This window comes from Siniperca chuatsi, linkage group LG6 (genome assembly GCF_020085105.1).
Source record: "Siniperca chuatsi isolate FFG_IHB_CAS linkage group LG6, ASM2008510v1, whole genome shotgun sequence".
Classification (NCBI taxonomy): domain Eukaryota; kingdom Metazoa; phylum Chordata; class Actinopteri; order Centrarchiformes; family Sinipercidae; genus Siniperca; species Siniperca chuatsi.
The window spans coordinates 9,130,001-9,146,360 of NC_058047.1; the positions used below are offsets into that span (position 1 = coordinate 9,130,001).

At 40.6% G+C, this 16,360-nt stretch overlaps 1 protein-coding gene across 2 annotated transcripts in view; it reads right to left on the reverse strand.

Annotated features, from left to right (window-relative positions):
• pde4ba (phosphodiesterase 4B, cAMP-specific a) overlaps positions 1–16,360 on the reverse strand; it is a 183,200-nt gene that overhangs the window by 129,496 nt on the left and 37,344 nt on the right. Inside the window, exon 3 of one of the 2 annotated variants that reach the window (XM_044201019.1) lies at positions 15,597–15,835. In XM_044201019.1, the coding sequence (XP_044056954.1) occupies positions 15,597–15,835 (239 nt within the window). Of the gene's footprint in view, positions 1–2,568; positions 3,621–15,596; positions 15,836–16,360 lie in introns of those variants that run through there. The other variant, XM_044201020.1, reaches the window with a different exon arrangement.

The window sequence follows — 16,360 nt, forward strand, 5'->3', positions numbered from 1 at the left end:
TTCTCATTTGTCCAACAGTGGAAAGGCCTGGCCAACACATATTAGTAATTCATTTTTTCTTTCCCAAGGTCTGGGACAGGTGGGGAGATAATTAGGCCAGAAAGAGTGCGTGGACAGTAATACCCTGAAGGATTCCCAGGAAAGGTGATTTTTTTTTAAGGCAAAAGGGATAATGATATTTTGGGGTAGTACACAGTGTATTTAATGACATGGGATAAAGCAAAGAGTGCAGTGATTAATCTTGTAATCCTGACTTTAGTATTATTATTATTTAACTATAACCTAACAAGAACTGTGTGCCTGATAAAACAAAAGCATGAAAAATAAGTTAAAAACACCTAGTACTGGTTGGCAAGTGCCATTATCTTCTTAATTTTCTGCTCACAGTCCTGATTGCCACGCTTCCCCCTTAGGGGATGACTGCTGATTTTTCCCTTTGGGCTCTTTCTCATTGTGTCTATTCTGCTCTTTTTTCTGATTTCCATTTTTAGCTTTGTACCTGTCACTCTTAGAGCATTACAATGAGTGAGCAGGTAGACCTCGATGTCTCACTCAAGGACACTTTATCATGAAGATGGCTGTTAATGGAATGGACTGGTGGTTGATGGCTGTAATGGGTGTTGTCCCTGGATCAAGCCCATATACAGTGGACTTTTGAGAACAAACAAGGCAAAGGACACTACTGACATCTTTGATGATGATGAGTGATTTCCAAATGAAGCCTTTTTTGTTGTTTTTTTTCTTGTATTTTCCCCCTGTAGTTACCCAACCCCCACAAATCTCTCTCTGCTCAGAAACAGGCTATACAATGAGAGAGAGGAGATAAACAGATATGAGTCCCCGTTCTGACTACTGCTGTGGAGGGAGGAGAGAGCCAGACACACAAGGAGAAAAGAAAGAATAAACATCCATTACATTTACAAATGCAATATGTGGATCCAAATATAGTGTAAAAAAACATACAATTATGACTGCACTAACATGATACTCATACACACAGAGAACAACACACATATGCACATATTATCTGTTCATACAAACAACACACCATGTAGACACAACATAGAGGAGCAGATTCATATCTGGACTTATTTCCTTTCCCTCCCTATCCCACAACAGACTGATTTTTTTCGACCCACCCCATGCAAGCAGTGACAAGCCGCTTCATCATGTTACCACAAATTTGATACACGTAACACATTGCAGAGATGTGTAGTATGCGTATATGCTAATACTGTCTTTTGAAGACGATGGTTTTCACCTTTGCAAACCTCATGAAACAAGAAAACAAAGCATCTCTGTCTGCCACTGCCTAATTTGAACAAATTTACTGTAACTGCTGGTTTTTTGAGGGACAAGAGTCACCTTGAGCCTTTGTAGTCAAATCACAGCAGCTCTTTTCCTCGCCTCTAATCCATACAATGCATAACATAGCAAGTCCTCCCTTCACATCTACTATAGTGCCTAACTGCTGCAAAATGAAGAGGTAGACTAGGGGAGCGGGTGGGGGATGGGGCGCAAAATGATGCAAATAATAAGATAGAAGAATATGAGGTTTATATGAGTTATATAAGTAAATATGTGAATATATCATTTTCTTGACCCTATGATCTTGTTAAATTGAGAAAGTCAGACCTGCAGCTTCTGGGCTTCTTCTAGGAAATGTACCGAGAGAAATAACAATGTCAATGTAAATGACACAACAAAATGTGAATGGAACCAGATTGCGTATTGTGTTGAGCTTGTTTTGTGTTATGTAGACATCCATTTGTTCATTGGGGTTGTGAACCAAAAAGGTTAAGAACCACAAGGTTGCATAATGCACCTAACACTCCCTCCACATCACTGCAGCCATCCAAAACAAGGACTGATCCGCACACGCGCGCACGCACGCACGCACACACACACACAAATTTCACCTAGGTACAGGGCAGACATACACAACATCAAAATGGAGGACAGGGGAGTCTGCTGAATGTGATTTTATTCCATTATGTAATCCTCTAACCCAGTGACAAATCACCAGACAACAGCCCCATCATACATTTTTGATTGCACTCATTGTGTCAAAACTCTTGTTACAAAACACTTTTCTTTTAATGAGATCAAGCTTTTTTTTTACCATCTCTCATTTACCTGCAATTTCTCACATTCTCTGAGATATCTTTTTCACCACATCTCCTCATTCTCCCCCTTGTTGGCTGTCTGTTTAACCCTTCTACCTCTCTTTTTACATTATTTCTCTGTCCATCTCTCAGCTCTCATCCATTTTCCTTCCTCTCCTTGCCTTTATTTTGCCATCCACCCACTCTTACTTGCTATCTCTGTTAATCTCCCCCTCTCTCCCAATTCCCCACCAATTCAGCCCTGATTAAGTCTCTTTGGTTTCCTCTTTCCATCCACATCCTTCCCCTCTCCATCTTATCTCTCCTTACTCTAATCCTCTGTCACATCTATGGACCCCTGCACATTTTCTACCACCCCCTCCCACCTCCCTTTTTTGTATGTTTCAACCCTGTCTTTCCCCTGCTTCCCCTCTTTAATTTTTTTCCCCACTACAAGTCTTACCAGGTATGGGCTACAGTGAAGCGTCGCCTCTGTCGGATGCTCTTGTTGACCATCAGCTTGCGGAAGAGGCGTGGGGAGCTTCTGGGGGACAGTTTGGGGGACGTGGCACCCCTCTTCCCTCCCACCACACCTGGGATTTTGGGAGGCTCCAGCTCCAGGTGCATGTGCTCCTTGAATGTCCGGATGCAGGAGTCCATCTCAACGCTCAGCTCGTTGGATGACATTCCTGCAGGCTGGGTTGAGTCCTGTATGGCAGACTTTCCTTCCTTCCTTCCTAAATTCTGCCCCTTTCTGTCCAAATTCAGTCACATCAGTTGGTCATGTACAGCTGATTTTTTTCCTCCTCTTGCCTTATCCGGACACAGAGAAGTATACACTGGGTTGAGAGGTTGTAGCGGGCCTCATACGCAAACATTCACCCAGGAAAAGGCCAGCTCACACATACCTTTTTGTTGTTTGTGTTGCCTCTGTGCTTTCGATCCTTCCCCCTTTTTCACGTGTTTAGGGATTAGCCAGCCAGCAGTCGTGCCCTTTCCCTCTCTCTTTCCTTTGGCTCATGCACCGTGCTTTAGAGGAGCTTTACACACAGCAGGGTCACATACAGTTCCTTCCAGGAGAGAAGAATTCCTCTTCTCAACACAGCTTCTCTCCCATCTCCCTCCTGGTCTTGCTGTCTGTAAAGTGCACACCCCAGTGCTCTATCAATCTCCCTCCTTTCCTCTGTATCCCTCTGTCACTGTTGGTGCCTGCTAAATGCACATCTCAGTACCAACTCTTTCTCTCAGTCCTTCCAGGCAGCTTGATGTTGGAGGATCTCCCTTATAAAAGATTCAAAAGGGTTGAAAACTGCTCTCTGCCTCCTCCTCTCTTGCTCTCCTTCCATCAACCACTGCTTGACTGACCTCCTCTCTCTGCAAACAAACCCCACCTCTCCCCAAGGCACTCTCGGTGTGGCACAGACTGACTCTCACTATGCCAAGCCTTAAGTCAGATTTCCCTTCACTCGCACAGTCAGAGCGGCGAGCGGAGCACAGCACAGCACGCAAGCAAATGCTTCACTTGCTGTTTCATTCAGAATATACACAAGGAGCTGAGAGCAGGCACGCAGCGAGTGGAAGCCACGCCTCCCCTGTTAAGGATTGGCTGGTGGTTGTTGTGACGACAAGCAGACAGGCCCAGTAACAGGTTGTCAGATTTATTATTTATTTTTTGTTTAGCCAGGATTTGTGGTAATGTTGCTGATGATGTTGTGACCTTTAGTGAGGCAGGCAACTGGTGACTGCAGGTCAAGAAAAAAATGGCAATTTGGAATGGGGATGAAAGCAAACAGCTTAATGGGCATCAGTGAGGAGAAACATACACACTGCTCAAAGGTCAACTGATTCAAAAAAACACTCTAAGGCATGCATTTATGCCTGTACACAAAAGTCCTTCTGCAGTAAAAAGGCAACCACATATTAACTTACCACAAAAAGTATTTTCCATCACAATATATAACATTTTCTCTCTCACACACACTTTTACCCATCCATAATTCTGTCTAAATGGAATCAATCCAACCATGAGATTGTCACAGTATGTAGAGAAAAAGAAAGAAAGAATTGATAGATACAGTCATTCCAGATACATATCCCCACACACAAAGGGCTACTCTGAGTGATGAAAAGAAGAGAGAGAAAAAGAGGGGCAATGCCCAAAAGGCAGAGAAACAGAGAAGATGAGGGAGAAAAATCCAGAAGGAACATCAGAAGAGGCAGAACGGCAGCGTGACGAGTATTGGAAATGTGAGCGCTTGCTCGTCTGCTCTGTGGACTGATTTGTTTTGGTTGTGAGTCACTGATGATTCTGAGCCAGCGAAGCATGGAGCACTTTCTCACTAAATGCTTGCCAAATCCTTTAAAAATATTCTTTCCAAGCTTGTATAAATAAATAAGAAAACACTTGTAGTAATATGAGGCGTCATAGAAGCACAGCAGGCCAGAGTGTGTATCATTTGCTAGTAGTTTAAAATCAGCCAATGATGCATGGCATTCCCTGGCTCCTGGCTTTTTCCTCTGTTACTCTCCTATTTTATATCCCAGTACAAATAATCAAAGTCGACACAGACTGGACACAGAATTAAATATGACCAGTGTTCAAATTATGTGGGGGGGGCAAAAAACAGATACATAATCAACCATTAAATAATCAACCATTATACTATATTATTTCTAATCATACAATAAACTACATAAAAACTGAATATAAAAACACATAAAAGTCAAACTCACATCTCTCTCTAATCTTTTTTCTGTCCTGCACATCTACCCTGGGGCACAGGAGTCACTGTTTAAAGGTTAGGTTTGGGTCTTTGCAGTGTATGAACAGTTTTCTGAGAAACTAGAAGATTCACTTTTCCATGGAACAATGTCAAAATGGAGGCAAACGCAAGCAAATCTTTGTATTTTCAAAGTTTGCCTTGTGTGCAAAGAAGCAAAGATTTTGTTGCTTACTGACAAGGTGAAAGGTGTGCATTTTGCGGAGGAATGGATTTATGGGACAGTGAGTGGCAGTGTACAAGCACAGTGACAGGATCCCTCATAAGAGAGCAACTGAAATAGCAGAAATGAAAAGAAACACTTTCAAACAAGATTGTAATGAATGAGAGCTAGTCTGATGCAGGAAATGATCAGCTCATTTATTGACAGCTTAAATGGTTGCAAACAAAAGGCTGACTTACACAAAAATGAGTTCCCTCATAAAACATTATGAATTGAATGGTGCACCAGTCGACACTGCACACAGATCCAACGATGCTGCGATCATAGAGCATATAGCCAAATAAATATAGGCAGCATTTGTGTCTAATGTTAATTCACTTTCCTCAAGTCCAGTCAGTTCACTGCCTTGCTCATCACTTGGAGTTGGCAGTGCACGATTCTTCGAAAGAAGTGGGAGGATGCAATCATTTATAATTTCCCCTTTCTAAATTGCATTCATTTTATCGCCAGTCTACCAAAAATGAAAGAGAGTTAAGAGACACAGCTGCAGAACTGAATACACAGATTCTGAAAATCAAACAGGTTTTCACTGTAAGATGGAAGCAAGCAGCTTCAACACAGTGAAAGCAGTGCTGAAGGACTTTCCTGTGTTGGCCTGTCATTTTCATACAGCTAGTGATGATGCATTATAGTCAAATGTGGAGAGGGCTAAATACAGGGTCCTCTTATAACATCTTACTCTATCAGGGTTCCTCAGTGACTTTGCATGCATGAAGGATGTGTTACATGAATTTTTCCCTTTAGTTACAGAAATGTGACACGTCTCTTGTTGATGCAAGCTGTCACATCCAGCAGACGATTGATGTTCTGAGAATAATGAAAGAGAGATGAGAGCTGACATGTTGAGCGAGGTATCGCCACAGGCCAGTTAAAAGGTGTTGGTCTTACAGCCACCCCAGGGAAGATAAACAGGTTGCACTTCTATCAGACTGTCAATTATAATCTGACTAAATGATTACCTGACATTGAGTTGTTAGCTCTTTTTAAACCTCTGGCCAAAACAGAGAGACAGCTTCATTCTCTTCGGAGAGAAGAAAATAGGAGATCTGGCAAAATAGTGATAGTCGTCCAGGGAAGCAATCAGTGAATACAGATTGGAAGCTACAAGGAGGCAACCAAGGAAAAACACTGAGAAGACTTTTGATGGCAAGTCACACCATTCTCCCCACCTCTGCTGAATGTGACATAGGATTTTCAGCATGCAACGACACGGACAGACAGGCCAGGAATCATCTTTGAACCACAAGTCTTTCTGCTTTGCTTTTTGTGGATTTTTGTATTATGGCGGTGGGCTGCTTTGGTATTGTATTGTGTGCCTTTGAGTAATTATTGTGTGTGTATTTGGTGTCAAATTAGATGGACCCCTTCGAAAACCACAGTGTAATTCGAACCCTGCTGTAGATGTACAGCACTGCTGTCTTCTAAATTCTGCTAAACCAAAGGGGCATGGCTTGAAAAAAGACTAAGCGTCCATAGCCATCCTAGCAGCTCTGTGAAGCTGTACTTATGCACAGTGGTGCTTTGAGCTAAATGCAAACGTCAGCATGCTGACATGCTCACAATGATAACGATGCTGTTGTTTAACAGGTATACTGCTTGCCGTGTTCACAATCTTAGTTTACATATTAAAATGCTAATAATCTAATATTAAATAGCACTAAACACAAAGTCAAGCTGAGGCTGATGAGAATGTCACTGGTTTTGCACATGTTTAGTCATATACTATTGGACAAATTAAAAATGCATCCAAGAATTGTCAAGACATTTCACTAAAAGCCAAAAATGTCAACCTGCTGGGAGCGCTACAGGAAAAGGTTCACCAAGTAGGATTCACCCTCTGGGGACCACGAATGTCTATACAAAATTTATGGCAATCCACCTAATAGGTGTTGACATTTTTGTCCCTAGAGTCATGCCGTTAGCATGGCTAAATAGCACTTCATAGAATTGGAAAAGAAAGACCAAATTCTCAGTTTCTCCATCTGCATGCCATTTCTTCTTGAAACAAGTGCTGCTGCTGAGGAAGATAGAAAAAATGAAAGCATGAACCAAACACCTGTACACAAAATCTTATGCCTGGCTGTTGCACATCAGTGAGATTTCTGCACTCAAAAGGGAGATGACAAAAGATGAATGACAAAGCACAAAAGTGAATATTTACCATATTTAATTTTACCATATTTACCATGTTCACGTCTTTGCTAATTAACACTGAACACAAAGTGCAGCTGAGGCTGAGGGGAATGCAATTAGTTTTGCAGGTATTTAGTCATAAACCCAAAGTATTGGATGGATTGAAATTTTTATCAAATCGTGGCGCTACATTAAAAGTTAAGGGATCACCAAACTGATTACATTTTATCCTGAGGTGGGACATGAATGTTTGTACCAAATTTACTGGCAAGCTATCCAATAGTTGTTGAGACATTTCCCTTAAAACTACAAATGTCAACCTCATGGTGGCACTACAGGAAAATCAGGAGGATTCATCCTCTGGGGACCATGAATGTCTGTTCATGATTCATCTAATAGTTGTTAAGATATTTCAGTCTGACCCAAAATGGTGGACAGACTGACTGTCAGACATTGCCGTCCCTAGAGCCACACCACTAGCATGGCTAAAAATGAGGATTTTCTGTATCTTTATATCATTGGTTTTAACTTTGGTCAAGCAATTTGAAGATGCCTCAGTGGGTTCTGGGATACTATAAGCATTTATCTTTACTAGCATTTATCTCACATTTTACTGACAGTTCTTTTTAAATGATTCATCGGATAAAGTATTCAATAAATTGCCCCAAGGCTCTTCTGCTTTCTGTACTGTGCTTTTCTGCTTAGGCTTTGGTGACTCTGGTTTTAGCTTCATACAGATCCATGCAATGTACTGGAAATAACTGTGTTTTGCATTGATAGGATTATGCCCATTTGGATACTTATTATGCCATGTGCCAATTTGAACCTATGTAGTTGTAAAAGGAAGCAAATGACAGAATTGATCAATCACTATCCTGCCAATTTCCTGATATTATTTCCCTACCTTGCTGAACGAATATAGGGTTAAGAATTGTATAAGCATCCCTGCCCCTACGAGCCCCACCTGTCACTTTCAATAATGTCACAACATGCAAGAAAGACGCTTCAGCCTGCCCCATGTTGCCTTAGTCTTTGGACTCCCACAGTGAAACCCCGAGCAGGGCAACCAGACCATCCTTAGGACCTGTGTGTGTGTGTGTTGGGAATGATGGGGATCTTGCATGTCTCTGTTTGTTTATCGTGAGTGTGCAGTTCAGATGGAGGTGATGGGGAGTGCGTGTGATGGGTTTAGGTCTTGAGATGAGAGCCCTTAGTGTAGCATCTCTGGTTACATAAAACGCTTTCTTCCTTATTCCCTCTTTCACACCCCATCTCTTTCAGGTAAGTGAAAAACAATACTGCATTGTGGCCTAGATTAACAGACCTGTACTCATTCACAAGGGTTCATGGAAATGCAGAGGAAAGACTCAAACACAAAGAGAAAGCAGATAATAAACATTTTCACCTGCAGCTGCTATATTACCAGCAGCAGATAAAAAGGGTTGAAAAGAGGCTGTGAATTATGTATCCATATGAATTATATCTATGCAATCAATATAAATATAAACAAAGGATAAAAGCTCATAGAAATAGAAAACAGAGTGAAAAATATGAGTAAAAAGAAAGCAGAGAACAATCATGAAGGGGATACAGGTGGTTTGTGGAGAAATCTCAAACAGCTGTAGAAAAGGCCGAACAAAGGGTATTATGATTTGAAGGTGACCTTAATATTTAATACTTAATATTTCTTCTCTGTACAATCCTAGAAAACAGAGAAAGAGTGATCCGCTGTTGGATGTTTGAGTATACTGTAGCATGAAGACAGTTATCCTATTAAAAAAAACATCCCTGTAAAGTCACAGCATAACAGACTAAACTACTAGAGTCTCAGGTTTAATTCACACTCACACATGAGAGGATTGCCATGCAACACAAACTGACAACCAGGAGAGTAGCTGAGGTAAATATGACAGATTATTTTTCCTGACACTGAACCAAAACTCTCCCAAAGCTGATGAAACTGCGGAGAACACGACTGCTTGTTCAAAGGACTTAGCATAAAAATGGATCATATTTGACCATCCAATGTTCTACTAGCTAAGCTGTATAATCATGCAAAATGATGTTGAAATATTAGATGCATGCTGACTGTTGGTGTTTTGTTAAAGTTGAGGTGAGCAGCATTTCCACTCCCCATAGATTGAGAGTGGTGTTGCACCAAGAGCCCCATCTATTCAACAAAAAAGATAATTTAAAATGTACTCAGATAAAGTTGCTAAGTTGCTTAAAAAAACACACAAAAATCGACTCAATTGGAGCAGCATGAACAAATCAAACTTTGTTTACTTCCACATACTTGTCGACATAATTTCTTGCTTGCTTTGAAATTTAAGTCTGTTGATCTGTGTCCAAAATGTTTAATTAATCTGCTGATATTCAAAGTTGCAAAACAATAAAATATGTAAAAGTCTAATACTTTCTATACCCATCGTATGGTTGGAATTGAATAGCTGAAACTTCACATTAAGACAAATACAATCTTTGTGCATAATTTGTCTACCTTTCTTTGTCTTCCTTTGTCTCTGTGTGTGCTAAAATGAAAAATGTAAGATCCGATTTCTGCTCACTGGCTGTGTGGATTACTCACATCCGCACGAAAGCCGCCTGGAACACCAGCAGAGAAGCCAGTGCTCAACACGCCACACAAAGAAAGTACACAGAGTGCAGACAAGCCATAATCTGACCGGTGTCGTCCTGACCCAGGGTGAAGAACACATCCAAATATAGTTTCAAATCAAGTTAGGAGAGGGATCCAAAATGGCATATTTCATTCATAGAGGGAAATTATATAATAATTATATAATTATATAATTATAAATCACAGAGAGCACTGGTGTGGACTTTAAATAGATAAATGTTTACAAGCACAGGCATTCTGGGAAGACCTGTGCTCATACTTAGTATTCAATGTACTGGACAAGCTAGTATCACTACCAGACATTATAATCATGCTTTTGTCATGCATATTTGAAATATCACCAAACTACAATAAAACTACAGTGATAATGTAGATTTCAATTTCAAAGCTTACAAAGAATATAATTTACTGAATTATACACCTCTCTCTTCCTGTATTATTTTGGGGATTTTTACATTATTTTAGATCATGTCAAAGTTACATTACAAAATGCTAGAACATCTTATGTTAATAGCTTTACAGAACAAAATATTCTTGGTGCTGGGTACAAGCAGAATAAAGCATTTTTAAGTATTGCCCTTTTCTCTTGTGTATACACTGCCACTGGCACTGGCTCAACTTCTGTTATGTTTTTTTGACATTTGTGAATACTAGAAAAAATATATAAATGCAGTAAGGTGTAAGCTGTAGTCAGACCAAAATTGGCAACATTTAATCATGTATTGTGGCCAAAAGCAGGGGAGAAAGTAAATAGTATGGGTAGAGTTGTAAACATAAACTGCGGGAGCTAGCATGGCTAACAGGCTAACAACAGTAGTCATAAACTTGTTAATTATACAGCTTCTTATCAAAAACTTTGATACTGTCAATATTTGTCCTTGTCTTGCACTCACTACAGGGAAGCATCCTCCTCTGCTGCTAGTGCTAGTTCTCCTTGCAGTTATAAAGATTGTAAACAAACATTATTTCCTGAATGAGAAGTCAATTCCACCCCCTCTCTCAAACCGGCTGGGCACTGGAGAGCCTCGCTATTTCTTTTGTCAAAGTTCAATCAAATTTTAACTCTTTGTGAAGCAAACGATTCGGGTCAATTTGTAGACAGAAGCGAATGTGTCCCGCCCCATCCCAATTTTTTCAGCCAATCATCACCCATACTTTTACTGTAGTCGGCTCTTATCTGCAGCCATTCAGCATGTTAAATATTCCACAAAGACCATGGGATTACACCAGTGCAAAGTAAAGCAAAACTTGACAGAGTCAGTTAAAGAATTTCATCTGCATATTATTGTGAAAGTTTAGAGATTCACAGTGGCATGACCATGGTAGGGTAGTTTGTTTTGTTTGTCTTAACTAACAAATACACTAAAGACTACTAACTAGTCTTTTGTTCCTCTTGTGCAGACGTCTAACATTTATGCAAGTTTGCCATCAGCTGGCTGTTGGCAGAAGCCAAAAGACATGATGCGGTATGATGGAACAAGAAGCATTTGATTATAGTTGTTTTAGCTCAGCTTGGCATGTCATAACCTTTATATGATTAAAGTAAACTAACTAACAGACATGTTTGTTTGTATTGGTTGTGATTGCCTCTCTTCACCTGATTAGGATAATCGAGATGAAGTGTTCATGGCAACAGCTGAAGCTTCATCAGGTTAAGGATTACTAATGTGCCTCTAGTATAAATGCATCCACTGGCATTCATTTAGCTCTGTCTTAATGTCTCTGTCCTATATATGCACAAGATACACTTTGATAAAGTGTGGACTTTCAGTCATGTACAGTGTACACCGTCGGCACCAATGCTGGCCTTTCTCAGGCAGTGGCACAAGCACACCCAACCACACACACAAGTTCAACAATCAGTCCAAGAGGCACTCTGAGCTCTGAAACAATTGTGTACATCAGCAGAAAAATAATTGAATCCCAAAATAACTTCCTGCTCCCTCCTCCTCCTTCCAAACATTGATGAAAGCACTTATATATGTACAAAAAAGGGGGGACTGGGAGGAGACAAGGAGATATGCTGATAATTGGTATTTAAATGGTGTTACAGACAGCTATAGACATATGTAATACACACACACACACACACACACACACACATTGACCAGCTGAAGGCTTCACTGGGGAAGGGAGTAATCCGACTTGAGGACCTTCAGGAAGGTTCTGCTGACCCTGACGTTTAGCAGCAGTGATGCCTGAAGGAGACATAGTGTGATAGCTCTTTAAAAGAGAGGAGGGCCAAAAGGGAAAAGCACACGGGGGGAAACATGTCTGCCTCTACCACCAGGGTTACTGACGGCTGACACACACCTTACCTGCTATACAGTCTGTGCTTGCCCGAGCGGACTGCACAGCCACCAATAAACTCGCTGTTAACAGAAAGAAATGGAAGTCATTTTTTTTTAAATAAAAATTATATATGTTCAGATGGGTTACAAATTACAGGGGGAAAACAACATAAAGTTTCTTGTTAAGGTCTTGGACCACCACAAGCAGAAAAGTTTCAGTGCTCCTTGGCATAGATCCTCCAAGTCTCTGGAACTCTAGTAATTTAACACCATTCTTCACAAAAATATTCCCTCATTTGGTGTTTTGATGATACTGGTGGAGAGCACTATGTTACACATTGGTCCAAAATCTCCCATAGGTTCATAATCGCACTGCATAGCATATTATTCACATAATTTTCATTCAGTACAACCCCTGTGTGGAAACATCTGCATTTATGCTTCTCTTCACATTTATTCAGCTTTTCCCTTTAATCTGTCACCAGTCTGTATGTGTGAATATGTGTGTAAGCCCATCCAGTCAACCATGTCCACACTGCACTCCTCTGGTAGAAATAGAAATTGCAGCTCTTCAAGCATTCACTCAATGATATCTCAATAAGCAGGATTTTCTGTTTAATCTTAGTACTTTAATGTGATTCATTAAAGAACATCGCATTTAATTTCTTTTCTCAGTGTGTCAACTTCCATGCCTTTTATTCATTTCCTTAATAGGTCCTTATTAAATGGAACCAACATGCCAAACAATATTGCCTAGAGCTAGAGCAACGGTTAATCGATTATCGATAATCAATAATGAAAATAATTATTAAAACATAAGCTTTTTGAAGATAGGGAGATGGGTATGTTTACATCAAGTAATGCTTATTTGCCTACAGTTTTTCTATCATATACAATAATTACTCAAGAATAATGGTAATAACTGTTTTCTAGGCACTGTGGGTCTGACCCTAGCACAGTAAGAATACTAGTGAACTAGAGCAGTGGTTCCCTTCCCAGGGGACGGAACCCCATTGGGTTTGGGAAAAGATAAGTTTGAGGGGTCATGAGGTAATTAACAACATATAAAAGAAGAAGAAACAACATTACTGCTATACAAAACATATTTTTCTTATTTTTCATATTTTATATTTAATGTTTTCTTGTGAAATTGAAGAGTTTTATCTTTTTAAGACTTTAAAAACAATTTAAATGAAACTATCTGAGATGAGAACATCACTCTATGGTTAATCTGCTCATGGACATATGCAGTCACAGCAGGTCACAAGTAGGCATTCCTTTGCTAAAAAAAGGTTATGAGCAAAAAAAGGGCTGGGAACCTGTGACCTAGAACATATTTGATTGATGCACTCATTGCAAGTCACTCATTATATGTCAGCTAATACCAAATAATGTAAATGTAAAAATGAGAGCAGCTAATCTTTCCAGCACTATAGTGACCTACACTATTGATGGCAGTTACAACAGGACACAGACACACACATGTATATACAGTACACATAAACACAAATAGACATAAGTGCAGCATCAATCAGGACTGATTAGCACTAACTTCTCCAGCAGCCCTTATTCATCTAACTAAAAGGAATACTTGGCAACTCCTATTAAAGTGTTCCTCAACTGGCTCCAACTTTACTAACATCACACACACACACCCAAAGACACACACGCCATACTCAAGCACAGGGCTAATCAGGACTGATTAACTAGTTCAGGAAAAGCGTATCTGAATTTGACACGATTGGACAACTGGCTGCCTGCCAAGAACTGGCCACTTGCTGTTTGTGTTATCTGAAACTGCACATTATACCTGTTGCTGTGTGTGTGAATGTCTGTGTGTGTGTCTTATGGCATGGTGCATGAATAATAAAACAAGGCAGTGTCATTTTCAACAAGCTGAATGCAACATGACAGATCAGTCACTGATGCAGAGAGGTATTCTAACAAGACTTCTGAAGCCCAGGCTTTGCTCAGTAAGACTGGGGGACCTGTGGTTTGCTATAAGATAACTTTGTCTCCAATGATTAGCTGTTCAAACTGCATTTAATTAACCTTTATGTGCCCCCCAACTAGCTTCAAATGTCTGAAAAAACCTTTATGTTAAACCTAAATGCCAAACACACTTCTTTACAGGTTGATTAATGTCAGCATGTCTATAAAGACAACACATGCCCAGTGCACACTTAAGATCACAGTTGCATGAAGCCAGCAGAACTACATTATCAATGAAAAGCTGAAATGACATTCTGAGATCACCACAAAACAACATCTACATTGCTCCTCCAAAAACTGAAGCTCAACAATCAGCTAGAGCCTCCTTTACAGCACCCTGGGGCGGCTGAGCAGTGTGATACCCTGATAAATAGAGCACAGCAGGTACCATTCTTCAAAAATGGGAACAACAACCCTCATCTGCCAGTTTATAGGCACTGTCCCTGATCTCTTTGCAACCTTAAAGAGGTGTGTAAACCAAGACACACAACAATATCGAGCACCTTCAGCATCTCAGGGTGAATCTCATCCAACCCTGATGCTTTGCCACTGTGGAGCTTTTTGACTTCCTCAGTCTTTAGACACTGCTTTCTCCTCAAAGGGTGTAACTCAAACAACTCCTTTCACCACCCGACTATCCGCAGTCAAAGTCAGCAGTTCTCCTCCCCTGCTGAGACCAGCCTGGGCCAGGCCCTCCCTCCCCTTTTTGAGCTGTCTGGCAGTTTGCCAGAACCACTTTGAGGCCAACTGTAATTTGTTTATGGGCTCCCTAAATTCCTCTTGCGCGTGAATTTATGCTTCCATGACGACAGAAGGTGAACCCCTTCTTACCTCCTGACACCTGCTGATTCAGGAGGACAACCAACCCCTAAAGTTTCCTTTTTGAGCTATGTTTGTTTTGCAGTCTATTATAAAAACCGGCCTCTCTCTGACCTCATGTCCACCAGGTACCAGGAGGTACTAGTATTAGTACATTAAGATTTTTTTAATTTTGTTTTTAAAGCTTTGGGAGACAGGATTTCTCCCACGAAATTGTTTAGCTGAGGTGGTAAGCCCCTTAGATTTTAAGTAATTTTAAGGAAACACAATATCAACAACAGCTAAAGCATATCCCTATCCAGTTACACCAATACTAACCACATAGGCAGGTATGTCTGCTCGTACTCTACTGGTCCCTCTACTGTTAAAGTGAGCATGTGTACAGTATATATAAGGAATGTGTCAGCAGAGGAGCCTAAGCACTGAATAATGTATCACTGTTGTGGGGTGAAAACAACGTATCTCCACAGTGTTAACTTCTCAGGAAGTAAGAAAAGCAGGCTCATGCTTAGTTTAGATTATTACAGGTGCCATAACCAACAGGTTTGTTCTACTGCCATTGAGCAAGTTTGTGTTCTATTCACTTCTTTGCCTTTTATTTTACCATCCACTCACCATTCAGGATCAACCGGTGTGATGTCTATCCTGGGAGGGGCTCCAAAGGGCAAGGACGTTGGCCTGGCCATGATTTCATCGTCAGGTGTCCGCGACCTCTCCCCCTGACGCCATGACAACGGGGGTAGCTGCAGGTTGCCCGAGAAACGGCGTCGGCCACGGCGCAGGTCAACGCCCAGTGTGCAGGACGGGGACGTGAAAGACTCACTGAGGCAGCAATCTGGAGGCTCTTTGCTGTCCTGAGAAGAGAAATATATTAAGGAAGAAGTGCATGAAATTAAAGAACACAGTTTAATATTCATTTAGAGTCAAATATAGAAAGAAAAGTAGAAAATGAGTGTATAGAGATAAATTAAATCCTATGCTTAACAACTTTTGCCCACTAAGGGGCGCCACAGATTTGTTTCTGACTGAAAATGAAGTTACATGTTGGTAAAGCACTTCATCACACTTTCTTGTGATCTATTACATAATTTAGCTATAAGCTTGACACCTCTTCTCACTTTCCCCAACCTATTGTCTTAGACGACCTCATATAGGAGTGTGAAAATCCTACAAAACCCAAATGTGCATCCTAAAGTTGAGTTAGTTAAAAAAAATGTCTAACTAATTCACTAATTAAACCTTTGACCACCCACGGGGACGACACCAGAGTTAAAATTTTACGATGACTTAAATAAATGTTAAAACAAGATCTGCTAAAATTCCCTGAGCTGTTTACCGTGCAGTATAATAACATGAATCCCACATGATTCTAAGATAAT